The following is a 23984-nucleotide window of genomic DNA, read 5'->3' as shown; positions in this document are numbered from 1 at the left end:
TTTTTGTTAGAGATGCAACAAATAGGATAGGATTGCACACCATGATAGATAGGTTGCCTATCTTTGACACCAAAGTATGCACGGGTAAATGAATTTGAAAATGTCTTTTGCCTTGCTTATTTTTGACGCCTGAGGGTGCGCAGGTATATAAATAGAAAGTATTTGTTCTGAAATAAAGTAGTTACGAGTGTCGTGTTTTCTTGCGTGCCTTCGCCTTTTCCTTGTCAGTGCGCTGCTTCCCCCACCAAAGTATGATGATGCTGTGATCAGTAGCGATGTACATTTTTAAAACATTATAATAATAAATTACACACTTTAAGCAGAGTGCTTAAATGCATCACCTAATGGTAAGAAGAGCCAACCTTAATGACTCAATATGTTTGCACAAGATCGTCAAAATCCTTCCAGGGTCCCTTCAAGTAATGTTATGTCCTGGAAAATTTGTTACCATGAAACATAGAACTTATTTTCCCGTTATGCCCAACTTACAACTTTTGAAAACACTTTTAGTGTGCACAAAATTGTGCTGCCTGTCTATCAGCAAGGTAGCACATAAAAGATGGGTGCAATTCTGAGGGCATAGCGTTTTCTTTATTATTTCAGTACCTTCACGGCTGAATCTTTCAGTGTGTCTATGTGGTCAAAGACAAACCACAGGGATGAAACCCATTCAGAAACTTTCACTGACAGTACCAACAATACTCCGGACGCACAAAACGATTCTGTGCGCATGCCCATTGCCACTTGTGCACAGGGCTAAGTCAATACGCCCCTGTCTCCTTTTTCACTACACTTTCTTTATACCTGAGTCAGGAAATAAATTCGCTCATTTGTTCCTTCCAGCCTCGAGCGGATTCATGCAAAAGTAATGTTCTCACAGGTCTGGAAAGTCTGGATCCTCTTGTGCCCGCTTGGTGCTCCAGTGTGCTGCCTCAGGCGCCTGGGCACCTGGCAGCCGTCCAAAGAGTGACCGCTGGCTCAGGATCTGCAGAGAAAAAAGAACAGCTTTGTTTCACTGCTGCTGCTGCTAAAACATGCACAGAATCAAGCAGAGCATAACACAGTAGCACTGTAAACAAATAGAGAAGGCAGCCCATTCGCACCAGAAAGACCCATTCCAGCCAAAAGCAGCCGACATAAGGACTGCTTAAGTTCATTGTACTTCTTGCGTGCATAGCGACTGATTGAAGGCTAGTCCCGAGCACAGGTACCATAAATACTAAGCATCTGCAGCATCACTAGCAAAGTAACTGGTATTTGTGCCACACGATTATGATGCAAGGGTTTCTTTTGGCACAAGTGCTAGGGATGGCCAAAGAGCACCATTTTTACTACCTAGGAATCCTAAAAATTACATCTAATGTACCACAATGACTTCCCTGCCACATAGGATGCCGGCAATGACAGTGCTTGGCAGGGCAACTCTGGTAACAAGTTTTCTTTAACTGTGGCACACCAGCTCAGGGTGAAGAGCCAGGTAGGTTCTACAACAGAGCAGGATTAAAGAGTCAACAATTTGTGAAAGCATTTTTTTTACACAGCAGAAAAGCAGTGAGGATGAGTAGCATCGTAGTGACGGCAGGGAAGGTGTGCATATGCACTGAGCATGGCCGAGATTTTATTGCTAGCTAAATATTTCTTTTCTTATGTCAAGTAAAATGCTGAATGAATTCTGGTGCATTTTGAAGATTGTTCTAGTGAAACTCGTGCACTCAGCGTGGTGCTGTGCCCCTCCTCTTCTTGGGCACAAGCACTACACAAGCCCATCTTTTGTCAGGTTCATGCGCACCTCGTTCACCAAGCACAGTTCTCATCCAGTTCTTGCTTTGAGTCAACACATGCACAATTAATAGCAAATGCCAAAAACAAAATGTCCATTAGCAATAGACTTTATTCGTGAAATGAGGTACCCAATAAACATTACTCTCTGCACCAAATGCCCATTAAAGCTAGTATCCATACAGTATCACTCTGCAGTATAGTAAACAAACCCTGATTGAATTATTAGTCTCCTAAGACACCAGCCTTTGACATAATAACAAAGTACTATTACACAGAAGAAAAAAATATACCCTCAAGAGCAACCGCTCGGCTGAAATCCAAGTCGCCATTCGCTATGGACGCGCCACAATGTATCACAGCAGCTTTACCAATTGCAACAAAATTTCACGTTGGCTAAATTAGCTATAAATGAGTAGTATATACCACTGAAGCAATCTTGGCAAAGCCGCAGAGCACAGAGTTGTTAAAGGCTGGCTTCAGGAAGAAATACTTTACAATGGATCACATCCGTGTCATCAATCAGGTAATCGAGAAATCTGCAGAGTACAATCAACCTCTCTATATGGCTTTCATAGATATGAAAAGGCATTTGATTCAGTAGAGATACCATCAGTCATAGAGGCTTTATGTAATCAAGGAGTAGAGGAGGCATACGTTGATATCTTCGAAAATATCTACAAAGATTTCACAGCTACCTTGATTCTCCACAAGTAGAAAGATACCTAAAAAGACAATAACGAAATGGAACCAGCTGACTAACACACAAGTTCAACAGCCTTCACTTACCTTGTTTACATCGTGTCTAACCTAGTACTTACCATATGCCTTCTATTTTAGTTTATATTAGTTTATTTACTGTTACGTATCTATGTATTTGTTGGTTGCCTTTCTTGTGATCTTTTCAACATTTGTACCCTCCTGCCAAAATCTCGAAAGTGGGATAGCGGTATCAATACAGTAAAAGCTCGTTAATTCGAACCGCAAGGGGAAGCCGCTTCAGTTCGAATTAACGAAAGTTCGAAATAACGAAAGTGAAGGAGGGCAACAGTACACTGCGATTTGGAAGCAGTAGGGCATGTCAGAAATTTGGCGTGTCAGAAAGTGATGGCGTGTGCCGCGGGCACACGCCATCTTCAAGTCGAAGCTCTGGGTCCGACTGTGCCACACCACCGATGTCCGCCGAAACGAACGTTAGCCGAGGCTTAACACCATCACAATGAATCGCGACGGCCGATACCTCCTAAGCAGAAAACAGAGGTGCACAACCGATGAAGACTGCCGAGATAAAGACGCTGAACATGTGAAGGTGGCGAAGGCCCTGATTCGTTGGTTCTTGATTGCAAGCGCAGCTGCGACGTACTTGATTCACTGTGTTTTGGAGCTTGCCGTGCCATCTCTGCACAACATTAACAGCTGTACAAGATTTGCAAAGCCTCTGAGATTCGCAACGGGCAAGAAGTCTCGGAGGTTACGTAGAACGGAGAGGCGGCAGCCGCCGCTGCCTTCTGGCTGACCCCGCGTCGGTTAGATTTTTGTCCGATTTTGCCTTCTCTCGCCGTTCTCTCTGTTTCGGAGGCAATATAGCCTTGTGTGTAGGCAGTAGGCGCGTTTCTCTGGCCGTGTGCCAGGCGAGCGTAGTTCGAATTATCCGTGAGGGAACCTTCTCGCGTTCGAATTAACGGACTTTTTTATAGATAGACTTCTATGGAGCTTGGCTGGACCAAATCGTACAGTTCGAATTATCCATAAATTCGAATTATTGAAGTTCGAATTAACGAGCTTTCACTGTAAATAAATAAATAAGGTTGGTTGGTTAAATGTGGTTTAGTGGCGCAAAAGCGGCTAAGGCTATGCTGCGCCAAACACGAGGTGTTTTATAATACTATTTAAGAGGAGAAAGGCCGTGTTAATCTATATTTTCTTTAAAAAGTCTGTGTCGTCTAGGAATTTACGCAGGTCAGGTAATGGGATTATCGAATCATCTCCTAAAATAAAAGCAGTATGTAAAGGTATGTGCATTTGATATAGGTTGTGCAAAATGTTTCGTCTTTGTACTTCAATGTGTGGGCATGTGAGTAGTATATGCATGACTGTTAGTTGTTCTTGGCATTTTTCCCATGTTGGCACGTCTTCTTTTGTAAGCAGATAATTGTATGTGAGGTGTGTGTGCCCAATGTGTAGTCAGCATAGAACTATTTCAAAGAAGCGCTCCTGATGGTTGCACGACTTCCACTCACCAAGTACGGGTTTAGTGAGATATAGCTTGTTTTCTCTACAATGATCCCATTCGTTTTTCCACTTTGACGTTAAGGCCTTCCTAATGGCACGGATACTATCTTTATATGGAAGTGTTGTGTTTATTATGTCTTTGAATGCTGCCATCGATGCACATCTATCGCCAGCTTCGTTATCCGGTATCCCAACATGACTTGGTACCCAGCAGAAGCGGATTGATTTCCCATATTTGTTAAGCGCGACCATGTTTACTATGTCCCCTAACAGGGGTTCACACTCAGATTTCAGGTTTAGAGCCTTCAGTGTACTTAAGGAATCAGTGTGTATGACTGTGTTTTTGTGCTTGCCAGTGATAATCTTTTTAACTACAACCCATACAGCATAAACTTCAGCAGTGAAAACAGAAGCATGTATTGGTAGACTGATGTATTGGTAGCCCACTCGGTTAGTTTATTAATTGTTATCTGGAGCTGCCTTTCACATGTTTATAAGTTTGAGGCGCGGTACGCTATTTGCAGATCATCGACGTATATGGAGTGCATAACAGAGGAGGGAATGACTGTTAACAGCGTTCATTTTTAGTATAAAGAGTGTTGTGCTTAGCACGCATCCTTGTGGCACACCATTTGTCTGAATGAATACACGTGACAGTGCCGTTCCTAAATGCACCTGGAATGTTCGGTCCGACATGAAATCGGCTATACATTTGAGCATTCTACCTCGGATTCCTAAATCTGCTAAGTCCCTTAAGATACCAAACCTCCGTGTGAGTGAGCGAGTGAGTGAAGTAACTTTATTTTGGTCCAGAGAAGACGCAGGGGAGACCCCGCGCCACCCGGCTAGTCCCACGTAGGGACCGCCAAGCCGAGCTTGACGGCCCGGTCGCGGGCTCTCTGGACGGCCAGGGTTTGGTCGCTGAGTTCGGGGCTGCCCAAGAGCGCAGCCCACCTATCCTCACTGAAGGAGGAGCCGATGGCTTCACACCCCCACAACACATGGTCCAATGTTGCCCTTAGTCCACAGGCAGGGCAGTCCGCACTGGGGTATCTTTCGGGGTATATGGCATGAAAAACCGCGAGGTTAGGGTACGCACGGGCTTGTAAAAGTCGAAGGGTAACCGCCCGCGCCCTACATAAGGCGGGGTGCGGGAGGGGGAAGACCCGTCTTGACAGATAGTAGTGCGTGGTGATCTCGTTAAACGTAAGCAAGGGTTCACCGCGGGGCTGAGGGACTGCTGAGGCGGCGCGGTCAGTGAGTCCTCGCGCGGCCTCGTGTGCGCCCTCGTTAGGGTTAGAAGGAGAACCCTCAATCAACCCCAAGTGAGCGGGAAACCAAAACCTCCATGTTGTATCATACGCCTTTTCTAAGTCAAAGAAAACAGTGAGACAATATTGTTTGTGTAGAAAGGCCGCACGTATCTAGTCTTCTAGCCGGACTAGGTGATCTGCTGTGGAGCAACCTTTCTTGTATCCACACTGATGGTTATCTAGCATGTTCTCTGTTTCAAGGACATATGTCAATCTTATGTTGATGATAGCTTCATAGGACTTTGCAAGACAACTTGTGAGTGCTATCGGTCTATAGCTGGTTGCTGTTGTGGGAAGTTTTCCAGCTTTCAAGAAAGGGATAATGATGGCTTTCTTCCACTCTTTCGGCATTTTTCCTGTTTCCCAGATTTTATTAAAAAAACGAAGCAAGGTTTCAACTGCATTAGGAGATAATGAGCGAGCATCACGTAATGTACTCTGTCCGGACCAGGTGCTATTTTTTTGTCAGTTGTGAGTACTCTATTGATTTCCGGCAGTGTTAAAGCGGCATTATACTGTCTTTCTGAACTTCCTGTGGTCGGAAGCTTTAGTTTTTCTGCTAATTGCTTATGCTTAAGAAATGCAGCTGAATAGTTTACCGAGCTTGATATATCATGGAAATGTTGCCCTGATATGTCTGCTTGTTCTTCTATATTTGTTTGCGTGCCTGGAAGGGATAGTATGGGGATAATGTAAGAAGTGTAGTCGCCTCTGAACTTGCGAACCTGATTTCACATTTGTTTGGATGTTATTGAGCTATTTATAGACGAGACATAATTTTTCCAGGAATGTCTTTCCGCTTGTCTGCGTGTGTACCTGGCTTTCGCTTTTGCTTTTTTGAAAGAGAGTAGATTACCTTGTGTTGGGTATTGCCAAAAGATACCGAACGCTTTGTTTTGCAGTTTTTTTGTTTGCGTACATTCTTTCGTCCACCAGGGTTTTAGGTTTTTTCTTAGGAAGCCAGACGTTTGTGGGATTGTTTCTGCTGCTGCAGCAAGTATACAGGCGGTGATCTTATCGTTCATTTCATCTATGGTTAGCTCATCTGATATGTTATCCAGAGTGGCCTTTTCAGTAAAGAGAGGCCAGTCTGCTAGATGGAGTTTCCAACGGGGTGGCCTCAGTGGGATGGTAAGAAAGGGAGATGTTCTTTTAATGATAGCAGGCATATGGTCACTGCCATAGGGGTTCTCAATAACATTCCATTGAAAATCGCAAAAAAGAGATGGAGAGCACAGTGCCAGATCAAAGCAACTCATAGCTCCTGTGCTTGGGGAGTAGTAAGTTGCCGCACCGGTGTTTAAAAGGCATATGTAATTTGTTAGGATAAAGTCTTCCAATTCCAAGCGTTTGACCCCTGTTGTCAGTAGTTTTACTACCCCATAACATGTTATGTGAATTAAAATCACCGCCTATTAAAAATGGTTCAGGTAGCTGGTTTAAAATTAACTCTAGGTCTCTTACGGTAAAATGTGAATGTGGCGGTATGTATACTGAACAAATGGTGATGGTTTTGTGAGCTAAAACGGCTTCTATGTGAGTGTTAATGGGAACTTCTCTGGCTGCTATACCATCTCGAAGAACAATGGCTACACCACCTGACAGCCGGTTCGCCTGAGTACGGTCGCGCCGTACAACAGTGAAACCTTTTAAAATGTTTTTGTGTTTTTCGCCTAGGTTGGTGTCCTGTAAGCACAGGGCCACAGGAGAGAAGTTTATTAACAGGTCTTTTATGTCACCTAAGTTATGTAAGAGACCTCTACAATTCCAATGGATCATAAAAGCCATTATAAAATTGAAAGGTAAAAAAATTATATGAACGAGTGAATGGGAGATAAGAAAGACGTTAGGTGACATGGATCTGAAGAAGGCAGATACAACAGAGCGATAACCCTCAGGTTATCGCCTTCTTATTTTGAGTTGTTATTGGGATTTTGTCCCTCTTATCGCGCTCGAGAGAGCGCTTGTCCTTCAGTGTCGAGGACACCAGGGTTTTTGTTTCGACCTCCATTGCTCTCTCTGAGGCACTGGAGGACCGAGCGTTTGGCGATAAGACACGTGTCTCGGGCCTTAGAGTTCGCTTGATCTTAGGGCCCTGCGAGACTGGTGTCTGCAGGGCCGTTTAAGAGGGCGGAGCAGTACTGACTGCTTCCACCACGGGGGCGGGAGGAGTCCCTGCGGCACCACTGCGCGTGGGCTCGGAGGACTCCGGAGGCCTCTGTGACGCTGCCCCCACCTGCGTCACATCGGCATAACTGCGTCGCGAAAGGTACGACAGTCATTTTCTAGCTTTGAAGAATGAGATTTTTTCTTTTACAGTTAGCGCAATGATCTCCTTTTCCTTTTTCCAGCATGGGCACGACCGCGAGTAGGCGGGATGGTCTCCACAAAATGGTGAAGAGGTGCAATGCTCAGATTGGTGATCGTTGGGGTTGCATTTAGCACAAGTTGTTTGTTCTCGGCATGTATGTGAAGCATGTCCGAATCTTTGGCATTTGAAAGATCGTCTGGGGTTTGGGATATATGGTCTCACATTGACTTTGACATAACCGGCATCGAGAGACGTAGGCATTACGCTTGTTCCGAAGGTGAGTATAACATGTTTAGTGGGGATTTCTTGATCGTTTCTGTGGATTACTATTATTTGTACTTTGGTGACATTTTGTTCCTGGAAACCTTCCAGCAGTTCCTCGTAGCTTAAACCAATAAAGTCTTCTTCAGATATTACTCCCCTGCTTATATTAAGTGTTCTGTGGGCTGAAACAGTCACTGTCGCCTCGCCAATACTGTTAAGTTCAGACAGCTTATCTGCTTGATCTTTATTATTCAGTTCTAGGAGGACATTTTGGAGGCTTTGTATGTCTGTCCAATTTTATCTTTCAGGCATTTGTCTACCAGGAATGGTGAGAGCTTTCTAACAGGCGTGTTGCTTTCACTGTGGACTACATAGTATTTGGGGAAAGATGGAACACTGCTTCAAAAGGAGAATTGAAATGGTACTTCGGTGCGGCATCTTTTCAGACGCTGATCATGGACAACAGAGATTTGAGCTGCCGTAGGAAAGTGTGTGTGTTCAGCAACAGCGCCGACCACCCACCACGGAGGAGCCCAACGAGGGGACGCGGCAGAGCTTGTGTCCAAGCCTGCACGACGCCAGCCGTACGCCGTCACTCTAACCAAATATGGTGTACCCAAGGTAGGATAGCCACACAAGGTTAACCCTTGCCGCCGTGGAAGAAGGAAGTAAATGGAAGAGAAAAGAAGACAGGAAAGATCAAAAAGTGAGAGATAAGGACGAAGACTTAAGAGAGAGACAGGAAGAGGCGACTGCCGATTTCCCCCGGGTGGGTCAGTCCGGGGGTGCCGTCTATGTGAAGCAGAGGCCAAAGAGGTGTGTTGCCTCCGCCGGGGGGCCTTAAAGGTCTGAACACCTGGCATCGGCTCAACCCCCAGGATCCCCCTTTCCCCGGACACGGCTACACGCGGGAGGGTCCAACCCTCATGTGCTCGGGTACGTGGTGTCGCAACACACCAAACGCCTGCTGACGCAGACGCCCCTGCGGGGAAATAAGTAAATAAGAAGGAGTCAGGCAAGGAGACACAGTATCTCCAATGCTATTCACTGCATGCTCGGAAGAATTCAATCTATTAAACTCTGAAGGCTTAGGAGTGAAGATCAATGGCAATTATCTCAGCAACCTTCAGTTTGCAGATGAGACTGTCATGATCAGCAACACTGAGTACGAAACAAATGATTGAAGACCTTAACAGATAAGAGTGCGGTTGAAGATTAATATGCAGAAGACAAAGATAATGATCAATACCCTGGCAAGGAGACAAGAGTTCAGGATTAACAGTCAGCCTCTAGGTCTCTGAAGGAGTATGCTTCATCATCATCATCAGCCTATTTGATGTCTACTGCAGGACGAAGCCCTCTCCCTGCTGTCTCCAATACGTCTGTCCTGCGCCAACGGATTCCAACCAGCACCCGTGAATTTCCCAATTTTATCGCCCCACCTAGTCTTCTGTCGTCCTGTACTGTGCTTCCCTTCTCTTGGCACCTATTTTGCAACCCTAATGGTCCACCGGTTATCTAACCTATGCATCCCATGACTTGCCCAGCTCCCATTTTTTTCTCTTAATGTCAATTAGAATATCACCTATCCCCATTTGCTCTCTAATCCACACCGCTCTCTTGCTATCTCTTAACATTATGCCTAACATTCCTTGTTCCATCAATCTTTGCGCGGTCTTCAACTTTAAAAGAGTTGAATGCTGGGCTAGTTGGTATTTTGACAGGAGAAACATCTTGAAATACAGCGCAACAGGGTGGCACAACAGAAAGGAAGATGAACACAGGAGCAAACTAACAACTGATTTTATAGAAGCCAGACCCAGAGGTAATATATATCTACAAGCTCCGCAGACGCACCATCACAAGGAAAAACGGGATTCGTCAAACAGGAAGTGATTAAACCAGGTGTGAAAGGAATTTCATGCCTGCATTGTACATTGAAATCGATGTTTCGCTTACACAATCCTGATCAGCTTTTCTGATAAAAAAATGCCTCTAACATTTCACAACCAGTTTTTTGCTTGCTCTTGCCTAGGATTCCCACGATACAGAAACGTGGTTCCCAAGTGGAACAGCTACTACAATGGTCAGCAAGATGTATATTCTCCTTATTAGCTAGATTTCCTTAACATGTTCTCAAGCTTCTCTATCTGTCCCCAACTTTCTGACCCATATGTTAGCATCAGTAAAATGCACTGATTGTACACCTTTCTTTTCAATGATAATGGTAAACTTCAGGTCAGGAGCTGACAATGTCTACCGTATGCGCTCCAACCCATTTTTATTCTTCTGTAAATTTCCTTCTCATGATCAGGATTCCCTGTGAGTAATTGACCTAGGTAAATGACCTCCTACACAGACTCTAGAGGCTGACTGGCGATCCTGAACTCTTGTTCCCTTGCCTGGCTATTGATCATTATCTTTGTCTTCTGCATATTAATCTTCAGCCCCACTCTTACACTCTCTCTGTTAAGGTCCTCAATAATTTGTTGTAACTCATCTCCAGTGTTGCTGAACAGGACAATGTCATCTGCAAATCGAAGGTTGCTGAGGTTTTCACCATCGATCCTTATTCCTAAGCCTTCCCAGTTTAATAGCTTTAATACTTCTTCCAAGCATGCAGTGAATAACATTGGAGAGATTGTGTCTCCTTGTCTGATTCCCTTCTTTATGGGTATCTTCCTTCGTGTCTTGTGGACAATTAAGGTAGCTGTAGAATCTCTGTAGATATTTTGTAAGATATTTATGTAAGCGGCCTGTACTCCTTGATTACAGAATGCCTCTATGACTTCTGGTATCTCTACTGAATCAAATGTCCTTTCGTAATCTATGAAAGCCATATAGAGACGCTTATTGTACTCTACGGGTTTCTCGATTACCTGACTGATGACTTATCCATTGTACCCTTCCTGAAGCCAGCCTGTTCGTTTGGTTGAGTCTAATGTTGCCCTTATTTTATTGCAAATTATCTTGGTGAATATTTGGCACAATACTAGGAGTAAGCTAACTGGCCTATAATTTTGTATTCTTTAACGTCTCCTGTTTTGTGGATTAGTATAACACTTGCATTCTTCGAGTTCTCTGGGATCACTGACGTCGATAGACAGTTCATAAGAGGGGCCGCCAGTTTTTCAAGCATTATGCCTCTTCCATCTTTGATTAAATATTCATCTTCTCCTGCCACTTTTCCCCATTTCATGTCTTACAAAGCCTTTCTAACTTCATCACTGGTTATAGAAGGAATCTCTGTAACCTGTTCCTTATTATTTCAAATGGAGGTATCATGGCTGCTCCGGGTACTGCACAGGTCAGTACAAAATTATTCCGCTGCTTTTACTATATCTTATGGATTGCTGATCATATTACCCTGCCTATCTTTCTGTGCGTACATCTTGCATTGTACGATGCCTAGTTCCCTTCTCACTGTTTTCAGGCTGCGTCCATTTTTTACTGCTTCCTCAGTCTTTCTCTCCTTATAATTTCGAATATCACTTCCTTTCGCCTTGTTGATCAGTTTTGACAGTTCCGCGAATTCTATCTTATCTATTGTGTTGGACACTTTCATTCTTTATCATTTCTTTATTAGGTCCTTTGTTACTTGGGAGAGCTTGTCTACTGATTGCCTTGGTGCCTTGCCTCCCACTTCACTTTCTGCCTCTGAAGCCAGCCTAGCTACGGTTTCATTCACTACCTCTACGTCACTTTTATCTCTCTGTTCTAAGGCTGCATATTTGTTTGAAAGTGCTGGCCTGAATTGGTCTGCTTTTACCCTTACTGCATGCAGGTTGACCTGTTTCTTCCTGACCAAGTTTACTATTTCTCTCATCAAACTGAGGTGAATCCTATACCTCACTTACCATGATAACTGCACCTTTACCCTACCTAACACTTCTACATCCTGCACTATCCTGGGATTGGCAGAAAGTGTGAAATCAATTTCATTTCTTGTTTCACCATTAGGGCTTTTTCAGATCCACTTTCTGTTGCTACGCTTTCTGAAAAAGGTGTTCATTATTCACAGCTTATTCCTTCCCGCGAATTCTACCAGCATCTCTACTCTAGCATTCCTAATCGATGCCATAATTGCCAATTGGTTGTTCCGCAGCCTGCCTTTTCCACACTTTTGCATTGAAGTCGCCCATGACTACAACATGCTGAGTTTGCACTTTTCTCATGGCTAATTCAACATCTTCATAAAACTGATCTATTCCATCATCATCATGACTGGAGGTTGGAGCATAGCTTTGTACTAGCTTTATTCCATACCTTTTATTATTTTTATTTTATTTATTTTTATTTATTTTCACAATACTGCGGACATCTGTCCAAGCAGGAGGGGGCTACGTGAGCAAATACAAAAAAGCAAACATACAAATATATACAAGGGTTACAGTCAACAAGATTCATCAAGTGGGTAGCTGTAACCAGTGGGAATTCCCAGGTAGGGCATTCCAATCATTGATTGTTTTCGGAAAAAATGAGTTTTTGAAAAGGTTTGTTCGTGCAAAGATCGGTTTTAAATACTGGCTGTGTTTGTGGCAGGAAATTCGAGATGTGTCCTTAATAATACAGTCACGCGGTTGTATTCCTAATTTCCCATAATAAAGCTGGCGAAAGAAATTTAATCTGGCAGTTTTTCTTCGAACAGTTAGTGGTTTCAAGTTTGCGGCTTCCAGCATACTCGTTGGGGAATCACGCCATTTGAAGCGCTTATAAATGAAACGCGCGGCTAACCTTTGAATTCTTTCTAGCTTTTCAATACCTACCACTGTGTGAGGATCCCAAATGATACTCGAATATTCTAAGAGAGGCTTAACGTACGTTTTATAGGCTTTTAATCTTAATGAGGATGTGGAGTCACCTAATTTAAACTTTAGAAATCCTAATCTTTTTCGGGCTGCACAGGTTATATTGTCTATGTGAGGCACCCAGGATAGACATGAAGTTAAAGTTATCCTCAAGTATTTGCAGCTTTCTACTTTCCTAATCTTATTATACTTTATTTTGTACAAGTATTCTAGCTTTCTTAACTTAACTGCAATACACATATGCACTGTTTTGTCATAATTAATAACCACATCCCATTCATTGCACCATTCTGCCAACCTAACCAAGTTTTCTTCCAGAAAAAGCTGATCAGAGACCGTTCGAATGTTGCTAAATATAACACAATCATCTGCAAACAATTTGACAAGAACAGGTGATTCCACAACTTTAACTAGGTCATTAATATAAATATTAAACAGTACTGGACCCAGCACCGATTCCTGAGGTATGCCTGAAGTTACCCCCAAAAACCGGGAGCATGATCCATTTATTTCCACATACTGCTTATTATGTTTTATGCTTTTAAGTTTTATTATGACTACTGCTACTCTCTCATTAATGCTGTAGAATTCGTCAATGTTGCCTGCTACGTCCTTATGGATTAGCAATCCTACCCTGTATTGCTTCTTATCTGGGAGTCCTCTATAGCAGACGATGTGGCCGTTCGTCGGCACTAACGTTGTTCTAACCTTATTAAGGCCAATGATATCCCAAACAATGCCTGATAGTTCCTCAAAGAGTCCTGTTAAGCTAGCCTCACTCAAGAGAGTTTGGGTTTTAAGGGTTGCCAGGGTCAGTTTCCATTGGCCTCTTGGTCACTTACTGGGTCAATTACCCACAGGGGACCCTGATAAAGAGAGGCAAATTTGCAGAAGAAAAACAAATAGGTTGGAGTGCATACAACAAGCATTGCCAGATCTTTACTGCGAGATTACCCCGTATCATTGAAAAGAAAGGTGTACAATCACTGCGTTCTACAAATGCTAACATATGGGGCAGAAACCTGGAGGTTGACAAAGAAGCTCGAGAACAAGGACTGCGCAGAGGGCGATGGAACGAAAACTGTTAGGCGTAATATTACGAGACAGGAAGAGAGTGGTGGGGATCAGAGAGCAAACAGGGATAGCCGATAATCTAATTTACATGAAAAGAAAGAAATAGAGGTGGGCAGGGTATGTAATGCATAAGATGGATAAACGGTGGACCATTAGAGTTACAGAATGGCTGCCAGAGAAGGATGGCAGAAAACTAGGTGGGGTGATGAAATTAGGAAATTCGCAAGCACAAGTTGGAAATAATTTGGTGCAGGGCAGAGGTAATTGGAGATTGCACTGAGAGGCCTTCGTCCTACAGTGGACATAAAAATAGGCTGTTGATGATGATTGTGAAAGCTACACTGTTATACTTTGGATCATGCATTTTCGAAGGAACAGTATGCAGCTCAACTGCCCTTCCTAGTCACCATCTTTGATTTGCAGTGCAGCAATAGCTGAAGATGTGTTATGCAGCAGAGTCATGGTATTGTGCAACAAACACCTACAAATCACATCTTAATAAATCATTTATTTTAGTCTTAAGCAATCTTGTGGCAATAGGGTAACGTTCAAGTGACTCAACTCACATCTAAATTCTGAACTGGTTTACTCTTATGAGACTACATGGTATCAAGAACCTGTCTCTTAATATTAAAAGGGGCCCACTACACACTACAACTTAAAATGCTCTACAGTATTTTGTGCTGACAGTATTATTAAATAAATAAAAATAAATAAAATAAATAATGAACAATGGCTGTAATGGCCCACAGAATCAGGAAGTGACCAAGATGTCACATTCGGAACCTAAGCCACAATGACACCCTATACAGAACACAGCAAAAGTCACTAAACCACAGAAAGGGCCAAATTTGAAGACTTTAGAGCCTCAGCATCAAGCTGAGAAATACAGTTATGTCACTGACCCTACGTTCTTCCCTTCAGGTGACAGTCATGGACTAAGTGACTCGGCTATTGCTCCTGCAGTACATGCACACTCCAAAGCAGAACTGCAAGATCACTGGCACAATTTCTTGACTACCAGGCAAGAGAGATGGGCAAATATAAAAGTGCTGCTCTAACTTGCACCAACAAAGCAATGACACATGGTCTCTTGAAGTCACTTACTCCGTAATGTCGCATTCACAGATGATAAAAGCACAGTTGGCCTGACAATATGCTTACACACAGGATTGAGCAACATATGCGGACTGTATTTGTGCAATAGTGCCATTTGGATGACATACCACAGGTGAGCCCTTGGGCAGCAGGTCCATGTGAAGACTGCCACCCACCACCATCAGTTGCTGCTGGCCACTCATATCCTACACATAAGGTGCTGTGCATGGACAACAGGTTTTCAGGCAGCACCTACAAAAACCAGGGCATCTTCTTTTACCATGTTTATAATGGAGGAAAATTTGTCTCTACCATTCATTTTCCCATCGAGCAGGGATGGACTTCTGCCAGAAATACATATATGCATACCACACATAACAATGATTATTCCTATGTACTATATGCTACTGTTGCTCTGGCTGGGTTTTTTTTTTTGTAGAACAATACGGTCATCTTATTCTTTATAATAAAACAATAAATAGAAGACGGTCATGCCAGGGATCAGCTTGTTAATGGTCTACATTGTAAGACAACCTCAGCATCTCAACTGTACATATCAGGATTCGGGACAAGATCTTCACAAGAACCATTCACCAGCTTTCTCATGGGCAGCCTCTTCATTTTGATTACCCATATCAAGCACTTTCCTCCTCAAATAAAGGAGTAAGGAACAAAGTTACAGCCAAAGAATATTTGTGAGAAACAATGTGTGAGAAACAGAGAATAATAAACAGCCACAGATGCCCGCAATAACGGCTTCAGCCATAATCTAAGCACACCTAAAACCAAAATATTTGACAAACACTGCACCAGAGATTGACTAAGAATTTGCACCTTTTATAAAGGCAAGCACTGAAATATGCATGCCTGCAAATTCCTGCATTGAATCCCACAAACCAAAAAATATCATGACAGGTCAAGCATTTTATGTCAATTGTACATCAAAGGAAAATCCTGCATTTCAAGTGATTTGAGCGATTGCCTTGTAACCTATGCTACAAATTTGTGGAAACTCGCTTGGCTGTACATTTCTCGAGCAAAAAAGAGAGGGTGCTTTGCAAGGCAGGAAGGACAGTCCGCTACTTATAATGACGTCGTGGGTGCGATTCTTGGCCGCATTCCGACAAGGGGGGGATGCAGAAACTACCAGGGTGCACCGCGCCTCAGCTGAAGAACGGCAGCTCTCGCTGCTCCGGGACGTTACGCCACCGAAGAACGAATACCGCAGCCACACGAAGTTTCGCACGTACCGCACACTTGTGCAACCCCCTGCTTTGCATAGATATACAGCTAGATGTCGGAGAATGGCGTCTTTTTTTCAATTACTACTGTTTCTTTCTGCTCTAACCAATGTGTACGCGCCCCTTAGCCATTGGCTAAACGCGTGAAAACCGTTTCTATGGGTGTACCCTGTTAACTACTGGAGACAGGACGCACATGAAACCACAACACCCTTCGTTCCGTTGTGTCTATACATAGCACGCACCTGCAACGTGTCCGCGCTGCCTAAGCTAACGCGGTTATGTTTCACGCACAGCAAATAACTGGGGGGATCGCTCCGAACTTTTGTGGGGCTACAAGTGCGGTTTGCGTCCGTTGCCAAATGGCGCCGCAGGCAGACCAGTTCAAGGACATCCCTCCCACCCGTTATTTCACACGTGTGCGTTTTTTCTGCGACGCCTTCGTCGATGCAGGAAGAAAGGCAAGCGCATGCACCGCTGTTCTTTAGCTCGTGCGCCCAGAATTCGACTGCACCAAAGGGAAGCCTGCAGCAAGACTTTCGCAACCGTCGGCAGGACCGGAGACCGCTGCAGCGTGCTCGAGTAACAAGCGCGGTCCGACAATAAATAGGCACGATTTCAAACGAGTACCGACAGCGGTAACTCAACTGTGAGCACGAGTTTCACCGCACTTGCGAAGAGAGCTCACCTCAACGGCCGGCAAATGGCGCTTTTTTTTGGCGCCAACAGGCAGTAGCCGCCGATACCAGACGTCGCCCTCGATCACACCTGACTCTGTACTAGAACATCTAGTTCCCTACAATAACATGAAGTGATGGAGCAACGTTGGACGGAGTCATAGAGTTTCCTACAAAAATTCTTGTAGGAAACTCTATATGGGCGGAGCATGATGTGAAACGCGGGCGCTTTGAAAAGAAATAATCCGCAGAAGCGTGCTAACTTGCTCCGTGCGTTAAGTGACCGGTACAAACAAATCATGCATTACTTGTTGCTCTGCTGCACAAAATTAATGCGGATGTGACACAATTTGACGATTCCGATCGCGAGTGAGCAGTGGCGTAGCAACAGGAAGGGGGGGCCGTGGGCCCGGGTGCACGGGGCCGGGGGGGGGGGGGGGGTGTCATATATACGTCTGAAGACACCCGAAAATTGTCGATATCCTCGCCTTCCTAGACTACACCCGGGGGGTGGTCAGTTGTTCTTTATTCTATGGGGTGGTGACAGATGAGCTATCGGCCCCGGGTGCCAGACGACTATAGCTACGCCACTGCGAGTGAGCCCGATCGGAATCGAATTTCTCGGTCGCGATTGGCGGAAGGAATTTCGATCCGGATCGATGCGAGCGAAAGTGCCCGTATGCAGGGCTCTACATGTGTCTGTTTTCGCTGTATTTGATATGTCTAAATTCGGTGACAGCGGTCGCACTAACGCAAACATAAGGCATGTAGCTGTTCAACGAACACTGGATCGTCAGGCGAGGGTGCTAGTACATGGTCGATATAAAACGAGCGTTCATCTAATTAAGGTTGAAGGAAAACAGACATAATTTATGTTTCGGGGCCACAGAGGGTTCCTTGTTAAATCTCAATGGGACCCATAACGACCCCGAAACAAATTAAGTGCTCGTTTTATTTGACCACACATAATTAAGGTACAGCGCGAAACATTATGGCTTAATATGTAATGCTTTACTGAAGTTTTGAGCGATCGCGGGTAAATGATATCGTGGTTAACCACAAATTAAAGTGACACAGACAATAAGGCACGCACATTGTGCGCGATTACTCAGGACTGTGTTATTTTTATTTGGAGCATGCAGCCTTTGATCATGTATAGAATGTAAAATACAGAATAAAGTTCAAGAGACGCGCGCTTGACACAAAGATCAAGTGACACACAAATCAAACCCAACAGCTCACGTGCTTCACTCATCAACATGTATGCTAAACACCCGCTTTTATTTATTTAATTTATATTACGTTAAGGGCACCATTCCAGCACATTAAAGGGCCCCTGAAACGGTTCGGACAAATTATGCATGCAGACACATAGGGTACAGCTAAAGTTAATCATTCGCACCACAACTTGTGTGGAGCGTCTCATATATTAAGGGAGCTACGGACAAGTACAAGTTACCCTCCTGCATAGCCACGCATTTTATCCTTAACTCGTTCGATCGTCAAGTGATCAGGGCTAAGCTCCACCTTCGCTGGCTCTGCATCATGGTGGCACGTCGTGTCGTCTACTTCCGGTTCTCTAGGAGCGAGCGCACAAAGTCTCTTCAACCTCTCTCTCCAGCAGCTGCTTGGCAGTCGACCCCTAGCGAGAGTTATCGAAGCAGCGTGCGTTGCGAGAAATCTGTCACAGTGCCGAACGTGTCTGGTATTCAAGTAACCACAGGCGGGTTGGGCCTTTTGACGAGAGAAGTGGTTCTTGTGGGAAAGGAGGAAAGGCTGGCACTATCTTCTGCAACCCATGCGGGAGCACGGCTCAGCACCAGCAAGGCGGGGGAGATGGGAATAAAAGGAAAGAGAGGAAAGGAAAAAGAGAGAGAGATACGGATGGGTGGAGGTATAAACTCAAGCTGATGAAGCAACATTAATGTAGGCGTACGTGAGCGGCCTGATCGGTCTGCACGGTCCATTCACCTGTTCGCTCAGAGCTTAACCAGCCAAACAATATTGCTCTAACCAAGTGCAAAACATTTTAAACATTTACAAAAACAGCATGTTAATGATTACGCCCCTGCAAAAAATTTACACCAGCAGCAAAGAATACACTTTGTTACTGCTACTGTGTTTGATTGAGTTCTGTGCCCATCAGGTGGCTGCACCGTGCAGATCATTCATGTTTGCGCTTCTGCTCATCCTGTGAAACGGCAACACCAAGTGGCCAGGCCCTGTCCCCTCATTTGTGTTTACCCGAATACCAGACTTGCAAAGCGCTATTGTAGTAGTAATTCTCCGATGTAAAGGGACGGCCACAAACATGCAAATTCTGGCACCGATCGGATAGCAACAGTCAGATGCGCTACAGCTACTCCGCTTGTCTGCTGCCTTGCAGAGGGACACAATGTCGAAGCTTGACATACTGTCAGTCACTACGCTTGCGTCGATTCATGGTGCTCATGAAAAGACAGACCGACACTGACCGCGAAGCTCTCATCAAGACGGAGCACATTCTAACACAAGCAGACAATGCTTGCTGTGTGCCGGAAGTGCTTAAGTGTAGTGAGAAAGTGTTCTTGTGCATTCTCTTTCGGTTACTTTCTTTTTATAGAAGCAAATTAACTAACATTCAAACTATTAGAACATCATTTGTTCACCATAAAGGTGGGAAAATTATCGATGACGTGCCCTGGGCAGCCAATCGGATAGCTCACCCTACTTATGTCAATTGGGTGATTTATGTCATATGGGTAGGGGCGGTCGAAAATTCCCCGGAGCAGTGTGCTACGATCAGCAGCGATGTACATTTCTAAAACCTTATAATATAATACACGCTTTACGCAGAGCACTTAGATGCATCAATTAATGATCAGAAGGACCTACTCTAACGACTCAGTACGTTTGTGCAAAATTGTTTCAAGGTCCCTTTAAAGGATCAAGTGGGTAAAATTCACAAACAAAATAGAAATACATAGTATACTGACAACAGTTGGTTAAAGGTTATGCAACAACTAAGTGATAATGGCACAATAAAAGAAAATTTAAAGAAAAATAGCCTATGCTAACGTCTGCTTAGTTTAAGTATACAGGCATAGGCGGCGGGGGGGGGGGAGGAAGCCCCCCCTCCCCTCTTGGAGAAGTTGGAGCCTGACCTCCCTCCCCTTAGAGTGCCATTACCAGTTCTGTTAACCACATCCTTTGAGGTTCCTTTTGAGTTACCTCTACTTTCTGACTTAAAATTTTATTGCGGCTAAAAGCTTACTGCATCATATGTTGGTGTGGATGTGCATGGCTGTTAATTAACGTTTTCACTTTATTTCTACAAATCCTGTCAATAGGAGGACAGGCGCATTAAAGGACCTGCCGCAGCTACCTCAGACGTATTTTTTCACTTCAACATTTTTTTAAAATTTCCACTATGAACACCATGCACAGACTATATGTAAATATACAGGGTGCCCAAATATATCATGCACCAAGATTTAAAATATTTAAATGCCACGTAGCTGGACAGAACCAATGTAATGTTGCTTGCCATTGCTTGGAGATACTCAGATTATTTTTTGCATTCCACCTTATAACATATTTAGTCTTAATTAATCAAATTCTCACGTAATAGAATTAGATAAAATGTGTCAATCAGATAATTGCAGAGCAACAAGAAATACTCCTGATATAGCTTTATTTCGCTCAATACGTGCTGCATACAAGTGTTTTTTCGAGCACGAAAGAGGTCTGTGAACAGACACAAGTGCCTCGAATGGTCAGTGGCATGACAATTTTGCATGTGTTCGCGGGCGTCTTTCACGCTCGCAAAACACTTTTACATGGCACCTTTTAAGAGCAGCAGAATATGCACTTCTATATCGAGAGTTTTTCATATGTCAATCTGCAATTTTCTCACTGACGCTTTTCATTTAACTATAATATTTCAGAAGTGATTAATTAATTAAGACTATGTCATTAGGTGGAATGCAATAAAAATTATGGGTACCTCCAAGCAACAGCAAACAACATTACCTTTGTTCTGTCCATCCATGTGAAATTCGCGTAGTTTTAAATCTTGGTGCATGATGGTTGGGAGACCCTGTATACACAGGACCAAGATTATTACACTTTTTAAAGAGAAGGAGCTTGCCAATTAACACTTTTTCTTAATGGTATGGATAGCCTGTATCTATAGAATAAACATGTTGCTATATGTTCACCTCTCTTCAAATTGCTTTGCGTGCTTTGTTGACCGTGAAAAAACCTGCAGTCTTCAGTGACCCCTTCGGCAGAGTCTTTCATTAACAGAAGTACATGTTGCTGGGCTAGTCAGTTCATATTGCTGAGCAGACCATAAATATAATTGCTTTGGCGGAAGCAAGGAAGGACGGAAGGGAACAAGGGGAGTGCCAACTTTCGATTGTATATCCTCTATTGTATAACATGAAATATATACACGCAGGCGAATGCGCAACTTACTAAACACCTTCATTCGCTCAACACCCTAATCACAGCTGGCTACTGGAAAACCTTCTTTCTGCATGCAAAAGTAAACTGATGTGTCGCTAATACAACTCACTACAATTCGTTCACTTTGACTCTAGCGAACCGAACTCTGGATTGTGTTCATTCATTTAAATATTTGGGTGTTACTTTAGACAGTCACTTGCACTGAAGAAAACAAATTAGCATTGTCTGTAGAAAACTTGCTTTCAGCTGTTACACACTGGCCCGTGCCTGGCAATATTTTCCTCGTGCTTTACTTCGTTGCATATACTTTTCTTTGTTTCATACCCACATGAGCTATTGTTGTGAAATATAGGGCCTAACATATAAAACTTACTTAATACCTACAGTGCAGTTGCAAAAACGTGCCCTAAGAATAATATTTTCCTCAGTTTATCACCCAAGTAGCGTTCTGTTTACTGACCTTCATATTCTTTCTTTCACAGCATTAAGAAATTATAAGACCACTTGCTTAGTTTACAAAATACTGAACACCAACTTTCCCTTACCCAACACCATTTTTAACTTCCCCCGTGCGAACACCAGGCAAGTAACAAACTTTAACTTAAACCTTCCTTATTGCAGCAATGTCTACGGTGAACGATTATTAGAGTTCTTTGGCACTATAACTTGGAACACTGTGCCTGTGGAAATAAAAGTAACCAGAAATTTTGATCTTGTATGTAAACGCTTCTTCTTGTCTAGCCAAACGTAATAGCTCTTTCTTAAAAAAAGAAAATAAAAGTACTTGTTCGTGTAAATAATGTTCTTACTCATTGAGCAGATATGTACTTGGTTGACCTGTATATGTACTTTTGTGTATTGGACCAGCTACTAGCCACATAGGCTATTGGTCCAACTATTTTGTACACCCCACCCCCCATTCCTTGAATTGTTTAAATAAAGCACACATTTTGATTGATTGATTGATTGATTGATTGATTGATTGATTGATTGATTGATTGAATACAAACCTTGCTCTTTAATAGGAAATGCCTCTAACAATTCATCTGCTGTGGTGTCCCTCCTTCTTCCAAGAATCCGTAGCTTATCCAGTCGTGGCTCACACGGATGCGAATCACAGTACCTAGGCAAATGTGCTCTGTCTTTACCTTTCAGTGACAGCTCATGTTTCAGCGCACGCTCATTTACGCATCGCTCAGTATGGCCGACATATGTCTAACTGCAAGACAGCAGAAACTCATACATGACTTCGGTAGCGCATTTTGTGTATGGTGTTCCAAGACAGTTAAAAGAGAGCCATTGCTAAGCTTTGCCTTGAATCTGCTCTTGTACAGTCGTGCCTTCACAAAATGCAGGCAAGCTTTAAGAATCACTTGATCTCACTGTCTTCTGCTGGGTTTCCCCATGCTCATTACTGCCATAGCCGAGTTGTCTTCCAGAAATTCAAGAGCAACGGACACAGGAGAAGGGCTGAGCAAGTGCAGAGAATGGCGAGGACGGAGGTCTTACCTTATATGCACCATGTAACCCACAACTTAAAGAAGGTTGCAGACAGACATAGGGTGCCAGTCGTATTCTCTCTGCATGCAAGCTCACCCAGCTTTGTCCTCGCATTCTTTGTGATGGGGGCAAGAAACATGGTTGCTGTAAAGTACATGCCAAGTCGTACGCAAAATGTGCTACCAGAGTCATGTACGAGTTTCCGCTGTCTTGCAGTAAGACATATGTCAGCCAGACTGGGCAATGCGTAAATGAATGTGCGCGGGAACATGAGCTGTCACTGAAACGTAAAGACGGATCACATTTGCCTAAGCACTGCAATTCACATCCATGTGAGCCACGACTGGGCAAGATACAGATTCTTGGAAGAAGCAGGGCTACCATGGCACATGAATTGCTAGAGGCGTTTCATATTAAACAGCAAGATTGGTCTTGCTGCTAATTAGCAACACATCAGTTTTACATTTGCATGCAGAAAGGTTTTTTGATAGCTGGCCGTGATTAGGGTGTTGTGCGATTGAAGCTGTTTTGTATGTTGCGCATGCATCTGCATGTATGTATTGCATGTTATACAATAGAGAATAAACAGTTGAAAGTTGGCGCTCTCTTTGTTCCTTTCCATACTGCCTTGTTCGTGCCAAAGTGATCATATTTATGGTTTTTCATAAACGGCGTGTGAAATGCATGTGAATGACGTGTTGCAGCATTGCTTCTCTTCCAGTAGGCAATGCTAACAACACATGAAAAAAAGAACCTCTTCTAATAATTTGCAACATTTCTTAGGGATGGAAACATCGCTACTTGCATGCAGAGGTCATAAATATGTATAATTCACTCAGTAATCGAAATGAGGCTCAGCCGGATACGCTCGCAATCAGAATCAATAGCAGTCATGCTCAGCACGCTTATACTCGGACTTATATGACTTATACTCGGTCCCATACGATTTTATTTATTTCAAATAATAAGTACTTGCAATGTCCCCTATGCTGTCCTTGGTGTCTTTGTTTGCTGGCTTATGATATGATTAACAAAAAAACTCAGTGCCCTTCCACTCTGTGAAGAAGGATGACCGGTGAAGCTGTGTATATGGGCCCCTTAATGGAAAACTGTACCTCTGCCATGAGTCGGCCTGGTATTGCACTATCTTCGGGATTGGCCCACGTATGGGGAGTGCTTAACACCTGCTTTACTTCCGCCGCGGGTCAACTCGGTATTCACTATGTTCGGGATCAGCC

The 23984-nt window shown here is 43.6% G+C and overlaps 1 protein-coding gene and 1 long non-coding RNA gene across 5 annotated transcripts in view; one reads left to right on the top strand and one right to left on the bottom strand.

The window, feature by feature from the left end:
• Positions 1–17167, bottom strand: part of Dp (transcription factor Dp) — a 76177-nt gene extending 59010 nt beyond the window's left edge. Inside the window, exons 1-3 of one of the 4 annotated variants that reach the window (XM_070531508.1) lie at positions 16769–17167; positions 15008–15131; positions 879–985 (exon numbers count right to left, since the gene is read on the bottom strand). In XM_070531508.1, the coding sequence (XP_070387609.1) occupies positions 879–985; positions 15008–15082 (182 nt within the window). In that variant the 5' untranslated portion in view covers positions 15083–15131; positions 16769–17167. Of the gene's footprint in view, positions 1–878; positions 986–15007; positions 15132–15962; positions 16088–16365; positions 16590–16768 lie in introns of those variants that run through there. The other 3 variants (XM_070531506.1, XM_070531507.1, XM_070531509.1) reach the window with 3 other exon arrangements.
• Positions 7424–14821, top strand: LOC139054484 (uncharacterized). Its single transcript, XR_011511280.1, has 4 exons — positions 7424–7593; positions 7676–7912; positions 8346–8835; positions 14706–14821. It is a non-coding gene; the product is annotated as an uncharacterized lncRNA (long non-coding RNA).
• Positions 17168–23984: the final 6817 nt, after the last annotated feature.

Source organism: Dermacentor albipictus, chromosome 1, assembly GCF_038994185.2.
Source record: "Dermacentor albipictus isolate Rhodes 1998 colony chromosome 1, USDA_Dalb.pri_finalv2, whole genome shotgun sequence".
NCBI classification, from domain to species: Eukaryota; Metazoa; Arthropoda; class Arachnida; order Ixodida; family Ixodidae; genus Dermacentor; species Dermacentor albipictus.
This window is presented reverse-complemented; position numbering and strand designations above follow the sequence as displayed.